We start from the raw sequence: 20,402 nt of genomic DNA on the forward strand, positions 1-20,402 counted from the left end.
CACCCTGAACACAGAGGTTAAGCAGGGTTAAGAGGCAGTACTTAGATAGGAGACCGTCTGGGAATAATGTTCAAATCTACTCAGCTTGTTAACCACAGACCTTCTTTCAGGCATCAAACAAAAAACCCCATTGAATTTAAGACAAATTTATGTATGTTAACCTTACTGTAAAAGTGCTTAGATTAGCATAATATTCAAAACATTTTAAACATAAAAAAGGTATGATCTAAAATACCCTGTTGCACCAAAGCTTAACGAGTGTTTGGCTTGTGGGAAGTGTGAGGCAGTGGATTACGACACATCTGGTGCATTAGTATTTGGGTAAGTTCGCTGTTTAGTCTACTTTTTGTTATTGGAAATGTTGGGATAAAAAAATCAGCCGTACAATTTAAATGTTGTATTTGAATTTTAAATGTCGGCTTTTGATTTTAGATTTGTGTTACATGGTGTACTAGTGTTTGCCTCTTTTTCCATTTGTTTTACGTTTATCTTTGTCTTAACAGTAATTTCCAGTCTTTTATATTAATATATAATATCACAAACATTGTTGTTAAACAGCTGACAAATCAATTTCATAAAAACAAATCTTAGTTCATTATAATTAAACACTGAATTATTTTGATGGCACACTCCAGGCTCCATAGACCTGCAGATGGATGTCATGGATTTCAATCTACTAAAACACCAATGTCAAGGTTTAAGAAATAGTTCAACATTTTGAGAATACACTCACCTTCTTAACGACATTGTGTCCCTAAAACAAACTACAGCGTGTTGAAGAGCTTTAGAGTCGCTGGCATGTGTCATTTTTATGTCTTTGCATCGGCGACAGACCATTATCTTTTCAGGTTGTCTGTCCGTCTGTCTGGTTTAATTTCGTGGAGGAAATTTCTTCAAATTTGCCACAAACGTCCACCTGGACTCAAACTGATTAGAAATTTGTCAGAGGAAGGTCGCTGTGGCCTTACGTCCGTCCCATTGTCATGAACGCATTATTACAGGAACAGCAAGTTTCTTCACATTTTGCTCAAACTTCCACTTGCATTGATGAACTGTTTAGAATGATGTGGTCAAAAATAACTGACCTCACAAAACACCTTTTTGGACCTTAATCAAGAATTATATGCCAATTACTGTATGGCAATTTACACACGTCTAAATATGATGACAAATGATAAATGATGAAGTGATGACATTTTAGAGAAGACTTGGATGTATACTGCAACATGACATGACATGTAATTCTAGTTCACTTTAGTCTAGAGCCAAGCTAAAGTTAGCTAGCTGTTATCCTTCCAGAGATTATGCTAAGCTAGGCTAACTACATCTTGACTTCAGCTTCATATTTAATAGCAGTGTCGGCAGCCGGACTCGGGCCGGTGTATTTGGCCAGATTCTGGCGCGTAATTCATCCTGAGTCTCAGCCGAGTCGGCAATCGGACTCGGTACAGTTCTTTGCTGAGGTTTGCTCTGTTGAAGTCTCCAAGAACAATGAGCAGGGAGTCTGGGTGTTTGTAATCCATGTTGGTGATCTGCTCAGCAGGTGTTGGAGAGCCTCACTCACACTGGCCTGAGGTGGGATGTAAACACCAACCAGAATGAACGAGGGAAAGTCCCGCGGTGAATAAAAAGGTTTTCAGTCTATGAAAAGTGTTGCTAAGTGAGGGCTGCATGATTCCTTTACCTCCTGCACCCCGCGACGACGCCGGAGTCCGCGATCCCCTCCCCTTCCGTTCGTACGGCTTGCTTCCGCAAAATATGTCACAAACATGGCCGTGTTTGGTATCCCAGCATGCCCCAAATCCTCATCTTTGCAAAGAAAACATCTATTTACTTTCATTTCTTATGGATTTTGTCACAAACAGAGCCCAAACACACACTGTCTAAAGTCACCATAACCGCTGCAAGTCGGATCTTGCAGCATTTCGACGGAAAAAGACACATTACAGACCCGACAATGTGCTAGCGGATGTTACCATGGAACTGGTGCCTTCAGTAAACGCTGGTACTTATAGTGCAAACCTTGTCTGTTTCTTACTTAAACCAACATATAACCTTTGCGTAAATGAGCTACCGGCATACTCGATCGTGCGCTCTGTCGCAGCCATTACACACAGCAGGTCCGCTACTCACACACCACGTCTTCGACCATACTGTATATACATAGCTTTTGCAAAGGCTAAAAATAAAAGGAAAATAATATCAAAATATAAAGGGAGAAACACCTTTAGTGTGTCAGAATATCATTTGGTTACTAGGGGTGGGAATCACCAGAGATCCCACGATACGATATTATCGCGATACTTGGGTCACGATACGATATTGCGATTTATTACTTTTTTCAACTTCAAATTATGTCCCCAAAGGAAAACTGTGTCAACATGTTTTATCTAATAAGATAAAGTTTTCAGTTTGTTCATCTCACTTCAATCATTTTTATTGCAGCTAAATAGGATTGTCAAGCAGACAGACTGACCAACAATGTCATAAATGCATGAACCTGACAAACTGAACCGTTTGTATTACTACATAGTCTAACTTAACTAAATGCAAACGTGTGGACTCAGTATATGAACTATAACTTATATAAGTAGGATATAAGAGTTATATAACTCAGTATAACTTGCGATGCGTGGACGTCAAGGGCAGAGAGACAGTTATGCGCTGCACTCTCCCCATGAGCCTGGCTACTGTTGGTAGATTTAACCCCGTTGTGAGGCCAGATGTCTCCATCTTTGTTTTGACCAACTTCCTACCAATCACGCTGACCCGGGACCTTTGCTGACCTCACCAGAAAACAACTCAGCACCATCTAGTGGACTGAAAAAGTAATTGATTTGATTTAAAAAAAAACAAAAAAAACATTTTTTTGGTTACCATGTGTCCATTTGGGTCTCCAAATATCCTTTTAGAGCTCCGCCTGGATCTCTTCATGGAAGAAACACTGTAGAATAGTCATACTTTGTCCAATCTTCTTCAAATTTGAGGCAGTTGTTCACCAATAGTGTAGTTACAGCCCTATACCTGTACAGATACAGCCACAGGCAGTTATTTATACTGAAAGACGCTTTATTTTAGGCGGACAAAAATCTTCAATTTTTACTGACTTCAAAGGCCCACTGCTCCGTTTCTGTATGACCTACAGGTTTTCTGACACTTCCACAAGGAACCTTAGGGGTTTTCTTTCTAGAAAGACCTCATTGATGCATATAGTCAGAGTGGTTCAGAAGCTACAGCCATTTTAATTTGGGTATGTTATTTTAGGCGGTTTTGCTCCAAAATAGGGAGGAGTTAGAAAAGGTTACTGTGACATCTGTACGCCAACCTCGTAGCAGCAGATTCCGCCTCCCCTCGTTTTCCCCGACAGAGCCGTTACGCGGTCCGCTCGGAGGAGTTGGAAGCCCGGCAGATGTAATGCGCTGTCCGGGATGTGCTCACCGAGCCAGGCTTCAGTGAAGCACAGGGCGGCGGATCTGCTAAAGTCCTTTTTTAGTTTGTTGAGGAGCAAGCTCATCCATCTTGTTGGCCAGAGAGTGGACGTTCGCCAGGTGAATTGACAGGAGCGCAGTTCTGAGTCCCCGTGGACGCAGGTTAACGAGTGCTCCTGCTCGCTTCCCTCGTCGGCGTCTCCAACAACATCACAAGGTGTATCATAAATCGAATCTATATAAGCAAATATGTAGATTAATCAAACAATAAGATTATAGTCTTGCTGTGGTGAGAGGTGAAGCTCCTCTCTGTTATGCATCCATGGATATGGAATGTTTGGCTTCACTCCGTGACGTCATCCAGAGAATTTGGCTTTGATCATATTCTCTGCTAGGGCTTCACTCTGTGACATCACGCTGCTAGGACTTAAAACCTTATATATTGTAGTATGTGATCGAAATACATTTCTTCATTCCTATCAAAACCAGTGTTGAGTACAGTCAGATTACTTCAGAGATGATCTACCACAAAACCAGTCTACAACAGACACCAAAGTCTAAAGGAATAAAACGTAAATAATTGTACATCATGCACGGACTACAGTTGCTTTTATTTTGAAGGCAACTGCTGCTGTTTTTTTATCTCAATGTAGGTACATTAGCTCGTTCGTGGATGTGTGCGAGCAGCAGCGTCACTGCAATCCCATTAAAGGGGAACAAAAGCCATATTAAAAAAATATTTATATAAATATTCTGGAGGCTATAGAACATGTTGGAAAAAATACTGCAACCAGCTCATGTGGCGTACGCGCATATTATGCTAAATTCCACTGGAACGGAAGGAAATCCATGACAGGATTTGGGCAGCAGCTTAGCCTGTAGCTTCCACCGTGAGGAACAGCACACCACTAAGGAATCTCATATTATTCCCATCCGTGCTACTTGGTCAACAAAAGTCTAATATGGAATTATCTGTAGGCCGGTGAAATATTATATGACACCGGACACAAAACTATTTTTAGGGATCTTTATTTCTCGACTACTCTTAAAGAGAAGAGTAGTATTAAATAAATGTGGGATGTTAAACTGGTGATAGATTTAACAAAGATGTTCCTGTACATTTAAAGTTACACTGTAGACAAATTCTCTCTTCAAAACCCTGGTCAGTAACCTGTACAGTGCATTAATCTAGTGCACACTGTCAATGCATAAATAACTGTAATGGTAACTCTTCTGTTAGTAAAAAGAAAAAAAAACAAATACCACACAGTTAACTCTGAAATGAAAACATGAAACATTTGGTCCATTAACAAAGAGAATATACATATATGTCTCAATATACTCACAACTTCTTATCTTTCTGCTAGCTTAAATGCACATTTGGCGCCACGCACACCAATCCCATACAGCACTACACAAACGAGGAATAAACATCTTCAGTACAGTACACACATTATGTTCTTAAACATGAAAGATAACAGAATGCATGTAGGATGGTCTATAACTGTTATTAGCAAACGTTATTAGCCTTCTAGCTCTCTCCTGAATGCTCAGCACATGCTAACAACATCCGTAACGATCAGACCAATTTAATCACCATCGGCGCATTTTGCGTCAAACAATACATTTCCTGACTTCTATACACATATTAACGTACATCTTTTGATCATATTGTACAGAAATAAAATTTAGAACATATTTACTTACACGGAAAACAACTAACGCTCCACAGGTTATCCGCTCGAAAAGAAAGACTTCACTTCCGGTTTCGCTCTTTACGTCCCAGCTTTCTCTGGAGTACAGCGCCCTCTAGTGGCAACATCAGTTTTCCCACCAGGCTACATATCTATTGCTAATGTTATTTACTATCCAGCTTGCTAGCTACCTCAACATAATAGGTTGTGCCTGCTGCTAATGTTAAATCCTATCATTGATTTCTCCGTTCCAACAGACAGCACTTGCGTAAACTATAACTACTTGTCACGAGGCATGATAAGGACTCAAGCGCAGACAGTAGATGAGTGAAAAAGGCGTTTTATTCCACACCAAAAGGAAATAACTACCACTCAACAGGGAGTCCAAGCACAAGAGATGAGGGGGGAAATCCAGAGGGAAACCGAGGCAGGGGCAGGCAGACGGGGAAACCGGGAACAGGACGAGACAAAGGGGCGGGTAGAACAAACAATGACCTGGCAGTGAGTGAGTGAGAGACAGGGGTTTAAGAAGTGACTAGAACAGGTGAGGAGAGTTGTGCTGATGAGGGAGTGCTTGATTACTGATAAGGGACAGGTGAAGGGAGTTGGACTGGTGCTGAGGGAGTGGCTGAGTTGAAGAGTGAGGAGCTACCGAAAAACACACACATAAGGCAAAGCCTGATCGTGACACTACTGGAAGACAAAAGAAGTGAGAAAGATATGACAATGTTTCCCTGTATTGTGTGTGTTGTGTTCATTGTTAACGTTAGATTATCTATTTTGTGTTTTCCCGGGGCTCCCTTGTAATATGCGCTTACATGAGCATATTCTGTCATGTTATATAATATAGTTTTGTATTTTTTATTTTAAATGGTCATTGCTCCCCCGTCTTTTCATCTACATTTTGGAAGGAAACCAAAGAAGCAGGTTTTCCCAAACGTTGAACGAGTCCTTTAACAGACCATCACTACAAGATTATAATTCTGAGTACATGTTTAAAAACCCAGTCTCTCAAATGTTAGACCCGTATAGTTGGAATCCTTAAACCTAAATGAACAGATCTTTTAAATGTAAGATCGATATTCCAATTCCAATACCTCAATTCCCGTGTGCATACATAAAAAGACTTCTCTTTCAGTAATCAGGAGGATATGTACGCACATGAAGACACACTTTCAGCTCAGAGGCCACTTCAAACAAGGCTGTTGAATACAGATGAGCTCGCTAGTGAAAAGGAACACACATGCACACACCATTTGCAATTTAAAATATGCTTTTAGGGTGCCACGTGATCATTCCTTTGATCAATCAGCCGCTGATTTGTTCACTCCATCCACCCATCCACCTCTTCCAGCCCTTCGTGATGACAGTCTTGTGAATCGAACTAAACAGATGGAGATAGGATGCCGCTCAACTAAGGACGGGAATTGAACTGACAGATTGATGGGCTGACGTTTGGATATCTGGAAAATCTATCAGGTTAGTTGAGTTTAAACATCTTTCTGTCTCCCCCTCTTCTGATCTGTTGTCATAACTACTATACAGCTTGTTGCTATGCCATCTGGTATCCGTGGTGATGCCTGATACAGGTGACCTCGTACTGGATGACCTTCCCTTTTTTCTGACTGTGGGTACATCATTGCGTGTGTGTGTGTGTGTGTGTGTGTGTGTGTGTGTGTGTGTGCTGGTTAGTGAGTTGTGTGTGTTTGTCAGTCTGCGTGAGCCTCTTTTAATGTGAGTGTATGTCGTTACTTGCATTTTATAGTTTGTGCCTGTGTGTTTCTATTAGTGTGTGTGTATCTTCAGTTGGGTATGTTGGAGATGATGGAAATGAACTGAGCCTTGCTGTGGTGTGTGTTTGTCTGTGCAGTATGACAGGTCCAGTGCAGGATTCACATAGGCTGTCTGTGAAAACGTGGACCGAGGACGAGAGTGACCGAGCTGACAGCACACCTAGCAGGTAGGCTACACACACACACACGCACACACACACACACACACACACACACACTTTCATGATCGTATGTATGATGCTAGTGTCTGTACATGCATAGGGATAGCTGCCACTATGACACAAGTAATTTTGCAATTGTGTAAAATATAAACATCTATTGAAAATTAAAGCTTTGTAATACATAAATCCAAAAGGAATCATAAACTATTTGACAACATTTACGTAGAGTGCTTTGATGACTACAGAAAGTGTCGGTCATTCATTCGCTAAAACTTTGAGTGATATTGGATTGAGGCTGGCAGCAGGTTCATCTTTTTGGTTTTGCATTGCATTCCACCCTAGGTTTACAGAGTTGTGTATTTTATTAACAGCTATATCATTTAATAATGTCTACATTTTGCATTTAAAGCTGCACCAATCAATATTTTTATATTTAAAAAATGGTGTGAGGGAGAAGGAGATACTAGTCACTGAATTATTCCATTTATGTATTTGTGATGTGTGTGTGTTGGGGTACCTGTGTGTAGAGCACAGTCGATGTGTGATGATACTTCCTCAGAGCTTCAGAGGATGGCGGCCATTGACAGAAGAGATATTAATTCCCAGAATTCCTTGCATGGGCGAGGTGCTCTGTCCAGGTATGACCGCTGACAAATAACTAATCTACATGTTGACTGTTAACTCTTTGACTATTCAAAAGAGCTGATTACCGGTGTCCTTTTTTCACATTTGTCTGTCTACCTGTCTTCAGGATAGTTAGTATGGTGATGACTCTGAGAGAATGGGCGCAGAAGAGTTTGGCTGAGGAGACGGAGAGACCGGATTCCTTCTTGGAACGTTTCAGAGGCCCCGCCAACACGGACATGCAAGCCCCGCCCAGCAGGTTCAGCCACAGCGGCTCTGATACAGAGCATGAAATCAGACGCTCTAGACGCACGTAAGATAGAAAAAAGAACAAAAACAAAAGTCAAAATGCGTACACATTAAAACATCAACTGGCTTGCATATAAATCTCTGCCTTTCTGTTTTCTTTCCCTCTTTGTCAGAAAGAGGAAGTGTAATGTCGAGGTCTTATCACCATCTGATGATGCATACTACTACTGGCTGATGGTGATCGGTGCTGCTGTATTTTATAACTGGACCCTGCTAGTTGTCAGGTTGGGAACAATTCTTGGGCCTGTACAACAATAATAGTGGCAATTCTTCTTCTTGTACTACTGTGAAACATATGTCTTAGGCACGCCACTGACTAAAGTCCCTTTCACACATCCATTCTATCCCAGAAAGGTTTAGAAACATTGATAGTCAGGGAATCTGACCTTAACCCCCCATCTTCTTCTTCTTCTTCTTCTGTTGAGTTTTATGGCAGTTGGCATCCATAAGTGTTGCATTACGGTCATCTGCTGGATCTGTCCCTTGCCCCATTCATTACGGTATTTCCATGTCATGTGTGAAAAAGGCGCAAGACAGAAATATTCCCAACATGTGTGAAAGAGGCTTAGAACTACGACAACTCCTTCAACACCTCCATTTGTTTAAGTCGTACCACTCATATCAGCATCCTCTCCAGCAGCAAAAAAAGCGCCGATAAATCCACTGTACACAACCTGCCCAGCACTAAACAGTAGGCAGACAAAGTTAGCGATTAGCAGGAACTAGTCGAGCATTTAGGGGCTAAAGATCCAGACTTTTCCCTCAGGGGTTGGTAGGGACCAAAATCAGAACTAAAAGAAGAGTGAATATTGTACTTGCTGCTGTGATTTATTCCATTTGCCAGTGTCCCAGTGTATGTGCTTCTGTAGGGCCTGTTTCGATGAGCTCCAGATGAGGAATGTGTTGGTGTGGCTGGTACTGGACTACATCTGTGATGGAGTCTATATCCTGGATATAGCTGTTCGTCTCCACACAGGTACTGAAAAAACTGCTGGTATAAATGCTACTTGAAAATGTTTGATAAAAAACTTTGGTATTAACCATAGACTCCATATAGGAAGAGGACATATTCACTCATTGGTTTGCCCCCCTGCTGGCCATTAGAAAGAATGCAAGTTCAAGGCACTTCCATTGGCTTCAAACCCGGAGGTTGCCGCCAGGTTTTAACTAATATGTTTGTAATGTGAGAGACTCCCACATTCATTCCTTGATTTATTTATCTATGTTGATCATCTATGTGAAGGTTTCCTCGATCAAGGCTTGATGGTGAAAGACATACGGCGTCTGAGAGAAGCCTACGTTCGTACCTTGCAGTGTAAAAGTGACATCTGCTCCATCCTCCCAACCGACCTCCTGTACCTGGCCGTCGGAATCAGCTACACACCTCTTCTTCGATTCAACCGGCTGCTCCGTCTGTCACGCCTGTTTGAGTGGTTCGAACGCACAGAGACACGGACGGGCTACCCCAACGCTTTCCGCATCTGTAAACTGGTTCTGTACATCCTGGTGATCATCCACTGGAATGCCTGTGGATACTACAGCTTCTCCAAGGTCCTCGGACTGGGCTCTGATTCTTGGGTTTATCCCAATGCATCAGATCCTGAGTTTGGCTCCTTGACCAGAAGCTACATATACTGTCTGTACTGGTCCACTCTGACGCTGACCACCATTGGAGAGACGCCTCCTCCTGTTAGAGATGAGGAATACTTGTTCCTGATATTTGACTTTCTGGTAAGTCTATAGCAAAGGTGTACTTACGCTGATATTATCTTACCTTGACTGATCCACAAAAGCCTTTTTTGTGTGTGTGGATCCCAGTTTCACAATACTAACACTGGTACTTCTGTCATAGGTTGGTGTTCTGATTTTTGCCTCCATCGTGGGCAATGTTGGATCCATGATCTCCAATATGAATGCCACAAGAGCAGGCTTTCAGAGCCGCGTAGACACACTGAAACACTACATGCAATTCAGGCATGTGAGCAAGGTGCTAGAGCAGCGCGTCATCCGCTGGTTTGACTACCTCTGGACCAATCAGAAGACGATAGATGAACAGGAAGTGCTAAGGAGCCTGCCCAATAAATTGAGAGCAGAGATTGCTATTAATGTTCACCTGGACACACTGAAGAAGGTAGAGACACATGTAGACCATGTGACCCAAAATCAATTTCCATCAGTGGAAAGCATTATGTCATCATCAAAAGTTGAATTCTGCTAAAACACACACAGGACCTGAATGTTTTTTTGGTGTGTGTGTGTGTGTGTGTGTGTGTGTGTGTGTGTGTGTGTGTGTGTGTGTGTGTGTGTGTGTGTGTGTGTGTGTGTGTGTGTGTGTGTGTGTGGACATATAGGTGCGTATCTTCCAGGACTGCGAGGCAGGCCTCCTTGTAGAATTGGTATTAAAACTTCGACCGCAGGTTTTCAGTCCTGGAGACTACATCTGTAGAAAGGTTAGTATTAATTTTACTGGTACTGTTGGAGGACGAAGCATCAAAACATCACAGGGTACTTTTAACTCTTACCAGGTATTTTTACAATTGATTGCAGTACATATACTGCTGTTTGTAGCCTGCATTGCTACTACTAGTAACACTCGGCTACTCGGCTCGATTTCAATTCTCGCCCCATTCTTATAAAACTCTGATGTATATTCTATGTCTGTTTGTTTTTTTAAAAGGGAGATGTGGGTAAGGAGATGTACATAATCAAAGATGGCCAGCTGGCAGTGGTGGGGGAGGACGGAGTCACCCAATTTGCTGTTTTGACTTCGGGAAGCTGCTTCGGAGAAATCAGCATCCTGAACATCAGCGGCAGCAAGATGGGGAACCGGCGCACGGCTAACATTCGCAGTCTGGGATACTCAGACCTGTTCTGCCTGTCCAAACAAGACCTGATGGATGCGCTTCAGGAGTTCCCCCACGCTAGGGCCCAGCTGGAGCAGAGGGGGCGGGACATCCTGCGGAAAGAGGGGCTTCTGGATGAAGTGAATGTGTCCGCAGGGGAGGAGCTCGAGGAGAAGGTGGAGAGGCTGGAAACCAGTCTGGATCGGCTACAGGTCAGTACTGTTAGTCCACTACTGCAGCTGCTGCTGGTACTGTTGCCAGGCTCCAAACAAGAATGGTAACAACTACCGATCACCTTGTTTTCAGACGTGTTTGGCCCGTCTGCAGAGTGAATTCAACTCCTCCCAGCTTCGACTGAAACAGCGAATCACAACCCTCGAACACAACGTCACCACGGTGGCAACAGGCAGCGGCTTCCTGTCGGACGAGAGTGTTTTTGGTGGTGACGGTGTGCGCAGTGAAATCAACATCCGGCTTTAAACAATGTAAATACACCACAAACCTCTCATTTTGTTTAAACAAATTGTAAAAATTGTTTGTACTTTATTGTAAAGCTGTCTTAATGTCCTTGTTTCTTCACTCCTTCAAAATTTCTGCCTCTTACAATTTTGCACACTTTTTAAAGGAGAATGTGAACATATTTGGCGGTCATTGAATTCATTATAATGTGTGTAGCAACTTATGCCCCGATCAGACACAGAAATGTGCCTGTGGAACGGGCTGTATAGGATTGCATAGTAAAATAACATACTGGCTACTACAGAACTAACCAGTACACTACTATGGAACATTAAAAAGTCAAAAGAGTGTCCACTTGACTTGTGTCCAACACGTGTCTTCAGTTATGACATTGACCAGTAGGGCGCGGTAAATCTCCATAAATGCTTGTGATTACCGTCCTGTTATGAGAGCTGAACATGGCACAGATGCATCATCTTAAACTTCATAAACACAAGTCCAGTGGATTGTTCAATTGGTCGAAATGTCTCATTCTACCTGAATAAAATAAAGTGCTCATAAACGTTCGACCCTCATATTCGCTTCAAGTAGAACGTATTTCAGTTTAAAGGAATAGTTCAACATTTTCGGCATGTCAAACTATCCCTCTGAGCACATTGTCTGTTACAGGTGTAGTGTTGTCTATAAAGGTTATTTGTAAGTCCCTTGAAGCCTTTTTTTCACAATTATAATTTCAAAATAAAAACGTATATGATTTTTTTTTTATGGTGGCCAGAGCAACGACTGCTTATTTATCTTATGTCCTAAATGAATGCATATGAAACACAAGCAATTTGATTATATTACGCTTGTATTGTTCTTCAATAAAGTGAACCTTCCTTGCTTTGAATCTGTTTCTGTCTCATAGATGTTTTAAATGCTTTTTACTGTTGTTGAAACCAATCATTCATTATTTATCAGCAGCTTTAGTATTAAAATACTGTTAAATACTACCCTTACACTGAGCATTTATTTGGAGCATGACAAACGACATACACTGAACACAGCTATACTTCATAACTATGAAAGGCCGTTCATGTTAACACTCCTCTAATGTGGCCACTGCACGCTCTGCAGCCTTGTCAGCAAGTGACCTGGGACCAAAGTCCAACGTTTCAGGAAGTCACATTACTTGTGAACCGTGTGAGAAATCGCTGTGTTAAAAAGGTAGACGCGTGCTGTTTGGTCCTCTGTAGCTTCCTCTGTGCTTCTCTTCCTTTTACTCTCACCTCTTTCCCTTTTTTAATCTTTTGTTTTTCGTCCCTCTCTGCTTGCTCTTCCCCTTGTGTATGTTTCTTTGCTCTATCAGTAGTGTGTGTCTATAATCTTCTTTCGTTCTTGCTTGCTTATCTTTCTCTCTTTGTAGTCCTGGATCGAGATAGTTCTCTCCTGCTCCTCATTCAGAGTCTTTGCGTGTGAATTGGTTTCACGTTGTGTGTGCACATGCAGTGTATTTACCGTTACTGTGTGTACTGTATGTGGATACGTCTTATATATCTTATATGTGTATGAATGTGTGCGCATGGAGGTGTGTGTTTCAGACATGGAGATGAGCTTTGTGTGCCTGTGTATGATGCTGATAGCCAGCGTGACACCTGTGTCTGCTGCAGCACAGGTACGTTTTATTGCAATTTTAATTTTGAATAAAATACGTCTATTTATCACTATTAGGAAAAGGGAATTATTTTTCTTTGCAAAATATGTATTGATGACAACACACGTCGTACACATACTGTAGACGTACAGATTGTATTATAAATAGAATTAATTAATATTGTTAATTATTACCATTATAAAACATAAACAAACAATACGAAAAGTAGATAGAATAAATCCAAATCAATCAATATTAGGCAAGAGTATTATAACATTTTTTATATTTTTTGTTTTTTTTAGCTTCATGGTTCTGTTATTAATCAATGGCTCTAAAATATTTTTAAATGACTTTGAAACAAATATGGTTTTCTTAGCAATCTAATGTACGTACAGGTCATGTAACAGAGGTAATGGGCTGGATGAAATCCCGATCAACCTCATGTCAGCATTTACTTAGTATTGTTTATTATTTTGACTATATTTTGGACACTCTTACGAATAATAAATCGTGTCAAAGTCCGTCATTAAAGTTAAAAAAACGTGTTAAGATATTACACAGTTACTATATGCTTCCCAAAGCGGCAACACCTGTCTCAGGTTTTAATCAGGTTCACACACACCTGGTGCTTGGATATATAACTAAATATGCAGTCAGCATATTTCCTGTACTGTAGCTTTTATGGCCTCCCTCCTAAATGATGTCCCTTGTTCTATTCCTTTTTAAATCCCAAACATTCTCTTATTCGAATCCTTTCCTCATTTTTTACTTTCACATGATCATTTCGTGGTCATAGTGTTATTATCGAGGTACTGCAGTTTTTGTTTTGTTGCTTGTTAACAATTATGTATGCTGCACCGTAGGTTGGATAAACTGTAGACATCAAATAACAGTATTCTGTAACAGTAGATGTGTATTGCAGCCCGGTATCATAGAGAGCCTCCTAATGGCCACCCTCCAGCGTCCCTGGCTCTGGGGGGTCTACGTCTTCATCGTTGGACTTCCTGCCATTCTCTTCATTAGCTTCATGTGGCCTGACAAGGTAGAATGTGCCTGTTTGTGCATGTGGATGTGAGTGTGTTGGTATCCAGCATTAGAACTATATGCAGCATGATTTGTGAGTTTGATCCTCTCGAAAAACAGTTTACCTACAAGCAGTCAAATCATGTGTATGTGTTTCTAGAGATTTGGTCCCCCTGATCAAGAGTATTACTACAAGAAGTCTGATGATGCTCGACCAGATGATCCTCAGTTCTCACAGCGGACAGAGGCAGTGCATATCAAAGGTAATGTTTTGTTTTTAGATTATTGCAAGTACAGGTAGTAGAGGTGTTACATCCGTAGTTGTCAGAGGTGGATTCAGGCTGTCTGAGGGGCAGCTGCATGCGTTGGGGCATCTCGTTTCATTCACTGGAAGGTCTCCCTAGAGGGCACTTCATGTTTTATCATCAGGAAGTGAACTTTATAAGACACTTTATGATGTTTTCTTCACTGGAAGGGCACCCTGGAAGGAACTGCATCACGTTTTCTCAACTTAGAGAGCCCCCTCAAGGGCACTTTATCATGTTTTCTCTACTGGAAGGGCATTCTAGAGAGAACTGCATCATGTTTCACCACAGAAGGGCACCCTAGTGGGCACTGCATCACATTTTCTCTCCCGGAGAGGTACCATAGAGGCCAATGCATCATGTTTTCTCCACTGGAAGGGCACCCTCGAGGGTGCATCACGTTTTGGGCGTCCGAGGGGGCACTTGTGCACTTTTTTTTCATCACTGGGGCATGTTAGGAGTCCAGATGTTAGTAGTAATGATAGTAATGTCTTCTCTTCTATGTGTAGGAAAGGCTGACAGAGCTGGAACGAGGAGGAGAGACACTCATGGTAACCAGAGGAAGTGTGACTTAGACCTGAAGGTAAGATTCAACAGACAATATGGAGTTGATAATGACTGATAATGTCATTATACTGTGATCATGTTGATTCTAAAGGTCCAAACGCACATTTGAAAGCTGACATCCATCCATCAAAGTAGATGTAATTTGTATGATAATACGTGGATAATAGCTGGTTTTGTTATCATAAGGTGCTCAATAATACAGAGTATGTATAACTGTGGTGAGCGGGTTTAAATAAGGGCAGTTCATTTGATGAATAACCCATGACCACATTTTGGGGAATGTTCTGGCACTGTGCTATCGAGCAAAACCAAAAACAACCAAAAACCTCAGAACACAGAGGACAGCTCCAACCCAAATGTCTGGTAAAGATGTCATACATCATCTTGCAGAATACTGGAATGCTAATAACACTGATTATGCTGTTTGGGTAGAGCTAAAGTCTTTTTTTTTTTCCATTTTAGCTGAAATGCCTGGCTACACCAGTCCTTCAACTATTACCCCTTTAAGTTTCTAGATATTATGTTCGAGGCCATAACAATTTATGTGCATTTTACCTGTTGCTTTGCCAAATTAGCATATTATATTTTCTCCTGGAACCACGAAGACCTTTTATCACAGTGATGATTTTATTGCCAGAACTCTTTAATAGATTTTGAACATCAAGGACTATTTAATCTGTAATTTACAAAGTCTACAATTGTCGCTGACACTGTATAAAGACTAATTGTGTATATATGTGTGTTTGTGTGCGTGTGTGTATTTGTGTAGGATCATTGATCATCAACGCAACGACGCCAGGAGAGGAGAGCACCACCAACACACAAGAGGATGCTGGGCAATCACATCTTTGGCCGTATTGATGACTGGACAAAACCATCGGTGACCATCATTGTTATCACAAAGTCCACCTCACTACGATTTTGATTCGATTCGGCTCAGGGGCCTGCAATCGACAATTTAATTACTGTTAATATTTTATTACTATCAATAGGCAAGCTTCTTACTGTGCTCTGAGGTGCACTTGGATGGAAACATTGACAGATGTGCCATGGGAATTTCAAAGTAAAGGCGTATCTTAAAGATGATGATATGTATCGATGTTTTCAGTTTTCATCGATGTTATTGAATCTTTGATCATTAAATCAATATATTAATCCAGATCGATGGATCCCTAAAACTAATTGAATGTGTGAGGACTTACTGACTGTATTATAGTTTTGATTCATTTATAAATTAATCGATATAAGAGTAGTAGTTGTAATTATTTATTTGTGTGACGTATAACTTGTATATGTAATTTACTATGATTATTGTTGTTATTGATATTATTGAAAAATAAAATAATATATCTATATATATAATTATATGTTTTATTATGAATATATCATTTTTATTGCACACACAATGCCAAAAATCTATCTGAGAGTATTATATTTGAAGAACTCTTCTTTTTTTCTATGTGTAGATAATAATACATAACATGGTCTCATCATCTCAGGTCTGTCATTTGGTTGTGTATGAAACTAGCGCCACTACCTGGTGGCCGTTGAAGGCAGATGTAAACATTAACGTCAGCCATTTATGGCAAATAAATTCCTCCCTTTGACACAAACCGGTCTGGTTTTTCATTAATACAGTCAGGATCTGACAGTGACCTCCACAGCTGCAGCTGTGCACCACTTCAGCAGGATTCACTGGAGATGAAATGTCTCCTTCTGGCTCTGCCGGTTCCCGCCTTGTTCACAGCTGACCTTCAGTGGCATTTAGCTGCTCGTGACGTTCATTTGAAATGGCACCACGCTGCTCATCAACAAAATGACTACTCGAGTCTTTCAATGACACTCACAGAGCTGGATAAGTGGCCATGGAGGAGCAGGAAAACCACAGAGCTGGCAGGAGGAGAGCAGAAGAGAGCAATGAAGGAAATGAAGAGGACAGATGGCGGATCTCGGGATTTGGGGGATGTTGATGATACATTTTGGGCCTTGTTTCCTCTGATGAAATGCATATGCTTGCAGAGGAATGTGTTTATATATTTTTTTCACATTGCCTTCTATTAAAACAACAATGGCACACATCTATTCTCTGCTCTCTTTTTTCCATTACATAAGAGAGATTTTCCTCAAAATGCTTTTACTTTTGCCAAGTGATCATCTGTTCTCGAGACACTCCCTGCATATTTCTTATAGTTTATGACTGTAGAGAATCAGGCATTTCGTCAGTTTCTTCTCCTCCTCGCACACAGGTTTGTTTGGCTCCAGATGTCTGGAGAACATTAAAAAAACACTACACTCTGACAACTAGAAGTCTCCTTCTGTCTTGACTTCTTATCTTTTAGTTTTGCCATCGAGACAAGAGGAATGGGAGGCTCGCGGCTGATGCTCACAGGACTGATGGTCATCGCAGCTTGCTCTCTATGTGTAAGTGCTCTGCGAAGAAGCCGTCAGGCTGCAGAAATATTTCAATTCTTAGCCATAGATGTTCTCCGAGACATCATTGTGTGTGCTTATGCGAAGGTGCTCATATCATATATTTTCATATCTGGATATGTATTATTGTTCATGGTCTTACTGTATCTCCATAAAACTTAAAAATGTAGTCTTTTCAAGTTGCGGGACTAATAGCAGTGAAAGTGACAAACAGCCTCATGTTATTTTTCACACTACCACTATCAAAATACTCGCCCTGTTTTAACAGCAACGGGGATCGTTAACCATATCCTGGCAATGGTAGTTGTGATATCTTTGTTGTTGTCAGAGTGTTGTTGTATTTGTGTACCTGTCGACACCACGTTGCAAATAAGGAAACACTTAAAAAGTGAGGTGATTTTGTCTGGTTGTGTTCTCTTAAAATGAAGAGTTAAACATTTTGGCAAATACGCTTATTCGCCTCCTTGCTGGGAGTTAAGAGGACAAGGTGGAAACCACTCTCACATCTGTACAATAAACATGAAGCTTGAACCAGCAGATGGTTAGCTTAGCTTAGCAGAAATACTGGAAACAGGGGGAAAGAGCTAGCCTGGTTGTGTCTGAAAGTGGAAAAAGTTCACTAATTAACATGTTATATCTTGTTTGTTTGTGTAGTCACTGTGAGATAGCCACTGCAAAGAGATAAACTTGGTGCATAATCCCCATCAAACCTCAGCCTCCCATATTAACATACTGTTTTTTTTTTTGTACGGATTAAACAATAGATATTTACTCCGTGTATATTTAATCTCAGAGTTGTGGAATGAATATTAGTGAAGATCCTCACACATACAGTAATCCAAATGTGTGCGTAGGCGTCAGGCAGTTGCAGTGAGGAGGTGGCTCGTCTGCGGGAACAGGAGATGCTTCTGAAGGGCCAGCTTCAGAAACAAGAGGTCCTCCTACACAGACTGAAACTGCTGAGCCAACCGGGCATCGAGGACAAAGCCAGAACCAACCAGAGCCAGGACAACGAGTCCACAGGTCAGGGCCCCGGCCTTTAGGACTCCAAAACAACATTTGAGAGCTTAAAATATCGTGTTTCAGGTGTCATATTGCAGAAACGGGAGCCAGATGCTGCACCAAATACAGACAGTGTGTTTGTGTTTCAGACTGCTCCCAGCTCTTCAGTTCTGGCTCCAAATCCAGTGGTTTCTACACAATCAAACCCTACGGCAGCCCTCACTCAGTCAGAGTCTACTGTGATATGAGTGATGGAGGTGGTTGGATCGTCATTCAGAGACGGATCAATGGGACGGAGAGGTTTAACAGGTGTGTCTGTGACGTCTGCTATCTAGTGTAAAATAATGAAATGAAAAGCATCTTATCTATCTATCTGTACCTGTCAGGTCGTGGGCAGAGTATAAAGATGGTTTTGGAGACACGGCTGCTGAGTTTTGGCTCGGAAATGACAACCTGCACTACATCACCACACAAGGTTGATACCACTCCAAAAAAACATTTTTTAAATTGTGAAATTTAAAGCTGCTCTAATCAATATTACCATGAATGATTACTTGTAATGTGAAATGTGGCATCACAGCGACACACCTGCTGAGAATTATCACCCGACTCTGCCGTTCCCCTCAGCTCTACGGAGCGTTTTAGCATCTTTCAGCTCATTGTTTAGGTTTTTTAAACCCTCATCTTCACTGTTTTGTGTCACGCTCACCGTTGTTATCAACCGTCTTTCCAGCAAACAGCAAGAAGTTGTTTTTTGGCAGAAAAAAAATATTGGATTAACCCGCTCAATGCTACCTTCTCAGCAACAAACAGCAGCAAGACAAGTTAACGAATAGCTGGTGAACATAGAGGAGCATTTAGAAGCTTTCTCTCAGGAGTTGGTGGAGACCAAAAACAGAGCGAGGAGAAAAGTGAATTTTGGACTTTCATCACGTACAGAAACATGATTCCAAATGAAAGCTAATGTTGCTCCATATCTGTTGGGTGTGTAAATAGTCAACCGTTTGCCAACATGATCAGTGTTGTTCTGCTGCCCCCAAGCTGCAAGAACCTTCCAAAAAAATGAATAATTCTTCTTTTTGTATTTTCAGAAGGCTTTTATTGTTTGTCTGTTACAGGGAACTATTCTCTGAGGATTAACCTGGGAGACTTTGGTGGTTACCAGGGCTATGCCGAGTACAAGAACTTCAAAGTGGCCAACGAAAAGGTGTTGATACTGACTGAGCACTCAAATGTAGAAACAAAATTTGATATAAGATTAAATATTTTTTGGGGTTAAAATATAGAAATATTTGACAATGCTTAGGAAAGGAACAATACATCTCAGATATAGTTATTTGGTGCATCTAATCATCTTGTAAACGTGTTTGTATAAGGTAGTTTTCCCTCTTCAGCCTTGTGTACAAGCTTGAAGGAATCGTCAACATTCTGGGAAATGATTGGCTTTCTTGCTGAGAATTAGATCAAATATGTATTTTCATGTCTATCTACTCTGAGTAGCCGGTTAGCTTAGCTTAGCGTAAAGACTGGAAACAGGGGGTAACAGTTAGCCCGGCTTTGTCCAACGTTAAGAATTTCACGTATTTTCCAAAGATATCAAACTATTGCTTTTATTTGAAGCAAGTTGAGCAGCTCTGCTCATATCACCCTCTCTACAGGATCACTACCGACTTACCTTTGGAACCTATCTAGGTACAGTTGGAGATGCTCTGTCTGGAAGATATGAGGTTGGTGTGTCAGAGTGGGCCAGTCACCAGGGCGTCCGATTCAGCACCTACGACCAGGACAACGACAACTACAAAGGAAACTGCGCACAGGAAGACAAAGGAGGCTGGTGGTTCAACAAGTACGAGTTCTGTTATATATTCTCATGCAGCAAGATGCTCACATTTATTCATTACAGTAAAAAACACTAATTCTATCAATCCTTAGGTGTCACTCAGCCCATCTTAATGGCATGTACTACCCCAATGGGTACTACAATGCGATGACGGATGATGGTGTAGTTTGGTACCCTTGGAGAGGATGGTGGTACTCCCTGAAGACAAGCGTCATGAAGCTGCGACCGACTGACTTCAAGCTTGATCCCATTGACGACCCCAACGCTGTTCCTCGCAGACCAGCTTCCTAG

General features: G+C 41.4%; 3 protein-coding genes across 5 annotated transcripts; all 3 read left to right on the top strand.

Annotated features, from left to right (window-relative positions):
* Window positions 1-5,756: 5,756 nt before the first annotated feature.
* On the top strand, window positions 5,757-12,079 carry LOC116399340 (cyclic nucleotide-gated cation channel-like). 2 transcript variants are annotated; one of them, XM_031876433.1, is made up of 12 exons: window positions 5,757-5,831; window positions 6,515-6,601; window positions 6,993-7,082; window positions 7,604-7,714; window positions 7,828-8,013; window positions 8,123-8,233; window positions 8,879-8,985; window positions 9,253-9,740; window positions 9,862-10,140; window positions 10,361-10,459; window positions 10,687-11,064; window positions 11,159-12,079. In XM_031876433.1, exons 3-12 carry the CDS (start codon window positions 6,994-6,996, stop codon window positions 11,330-11,332), a joined length of 2,022 nt encoding a protein of 673 aa, XP_031732293.1. In that variant the 5' UTR covers window positions 5,757-5,831; window positions 6,515-6,601; window position 6,993; the 3' UTR covers window positions 11,333-12,079. The 2 variants fall into 2 exon arrangements, with proteins under 2 accessions (XP_031732293.1, XP_031732294.1); XM_031876434.1 differs by having other exon boundaries at window positions 5,770-5,831; window positions 6,477-6,601.
* Window positions 12,080-12,496: 417 nt separating this feature from the next.
* On the top strand, window positions 12,497-16,333 carry LOC116399352 (calnexin-like). 2 transcript variants are annotated; one of them, XM_031876458.1, is made up of 6 exons: window positions 12,497-12,517; window positions 12,879-12,965; window positions 13,867-13,986; window positions 14,128-14,230; window positions 14,782-14,855; window positions 15,609-16,333. In XM_031876458.1, exons 2-6 carry the CDS (start codon window positions 12,894-12,896, stop codon window positions 15,615-15,617), a joined length of 378 nt encoding a protein of 125 aa, XP_031732318.1. In that variant the 5' UTR covers window positions 12,497-12,517; window positions 12,879-12,893; the 3' UTR covers window positions 15,618-16,333. The 2 variants fall into 2 exon arrangements, with proteins under 2 accessions (XP_031732318.1, XP_031732317.1); XM_031876457.1 differs by having other exon boundaries at window positions 12,501-12,965.
* Window positions 16,334-17,200: 867 nt separating this feature from the next.
* On the top strand, window positions 17,201-20,402 carry fgl1 (fibrinogen-like 1). The gene is made up of 7 exons (XM_031876439.1): window positions 17,201-17,260; window positions 18,124-18,292; window positions 18,421-18,580; window positions 18,658-18,746; window positions 19,390-19,478; window positions 19,930-20,117; window positions 20,204-20,402. The coding sequence occupies exons 1-7, from the start codon at window positions 17,201-17,203 to the stop codon at window positions 20,400-20,402; spliced, it is 954 nt and encodes a 317-aa protein (XP_031732299.1).

This window comes from Anarrhichthys ocellatus, unplaced genomic scaffold, assembly GCF_004355925.1.
Source record: "Anarrhichthys ocellatus isolate YVR2014 unplaced genomic scaffold, GSC_Weel_1.0 scaffold109, whole genome shotgun sequence".
Lineage (NCBI taxonomy): Eukaryota > Metazoa > Chordata > Actinopteri > Perciformes > Anarhichadidae > Anarrhichthys > Anarrhichthys ocellatus.

What these genes read in the sequence shown, in the direction of transcription:
- LOC116399340 (XM_031876433.1), top strand. Translation starts at nt 6,994, where the DNA reads ATGACAGGTCCAGTGCAGGATTCACATAGGCTGTCTGTGAAAACGTGG. An exon ending in AGCTGTTCGTCTCCACACAG is followed by an intron (nt 8,986 to 9,252) that starts GTACTGAAAAAA and finishes ATCTATGTGAAG; the next exon opens with GTTTCCTCGATCAAGGCTTG. An exon ending in GAGACTACATCTGTAGAAAG is followed by an intron (nt 10,460 to 10,686) that starts GTTAGTATTAAT and finishes TTTTTTTAAAAG; the next exon opens with GGAGATGTGGGTAAGGAGAT.
- LOC116399352 (XM_031876457.1), top strand. Translation starts at nt 12,873, where the DNA reads ATGGAGGTGTGTGTTTCAGACATGGAGATGAGCTTTGTGTGCCTGTGT. An exon ending in CTGTGTCTGCTGCAGCACAG is followed by an intron (nt 12,966 to 13,866) that starts GTACGTTTTATT and finishes TGTGTATTGCAG; the next exon opens with CCCGGTATCATAGAGAGCCT. An exon ending in GCTTCATGTGGCCTGACAAG is followed by an intron (nt 13,987 to 14,127) that starts GTAGAATGTGCC and finishes ATGTGTTTCTAG; the next exon opens with AGATTTGGTCCCCCTGATCA.
- fgl1 (XM_031876439.1), top strand. Translation starts at nt 17,201, where the DNA reads ATGGGAGGCTCGCGGCTGATGCTCACAGGACTGATGGTCATCGCAGCT. An exon ending in TCAAAGTGGCCAACGAAAAG is followed by an intron (nt 19,479 to 19,929) that starts GTGTTGATACTG and finishes CCCTCTCTACAG; the next exon opens with GATCACTACCGACTTACCTT. An exon ending in GGAGGCTGGTGGTTCAACAA is followed by an intron (nt 20,118 to 20,203) that starts GTACGAGTTCTG and finishes ATCAATCCTTAG; the next exon opens with GTGTCACTCAGCCCATCTTA.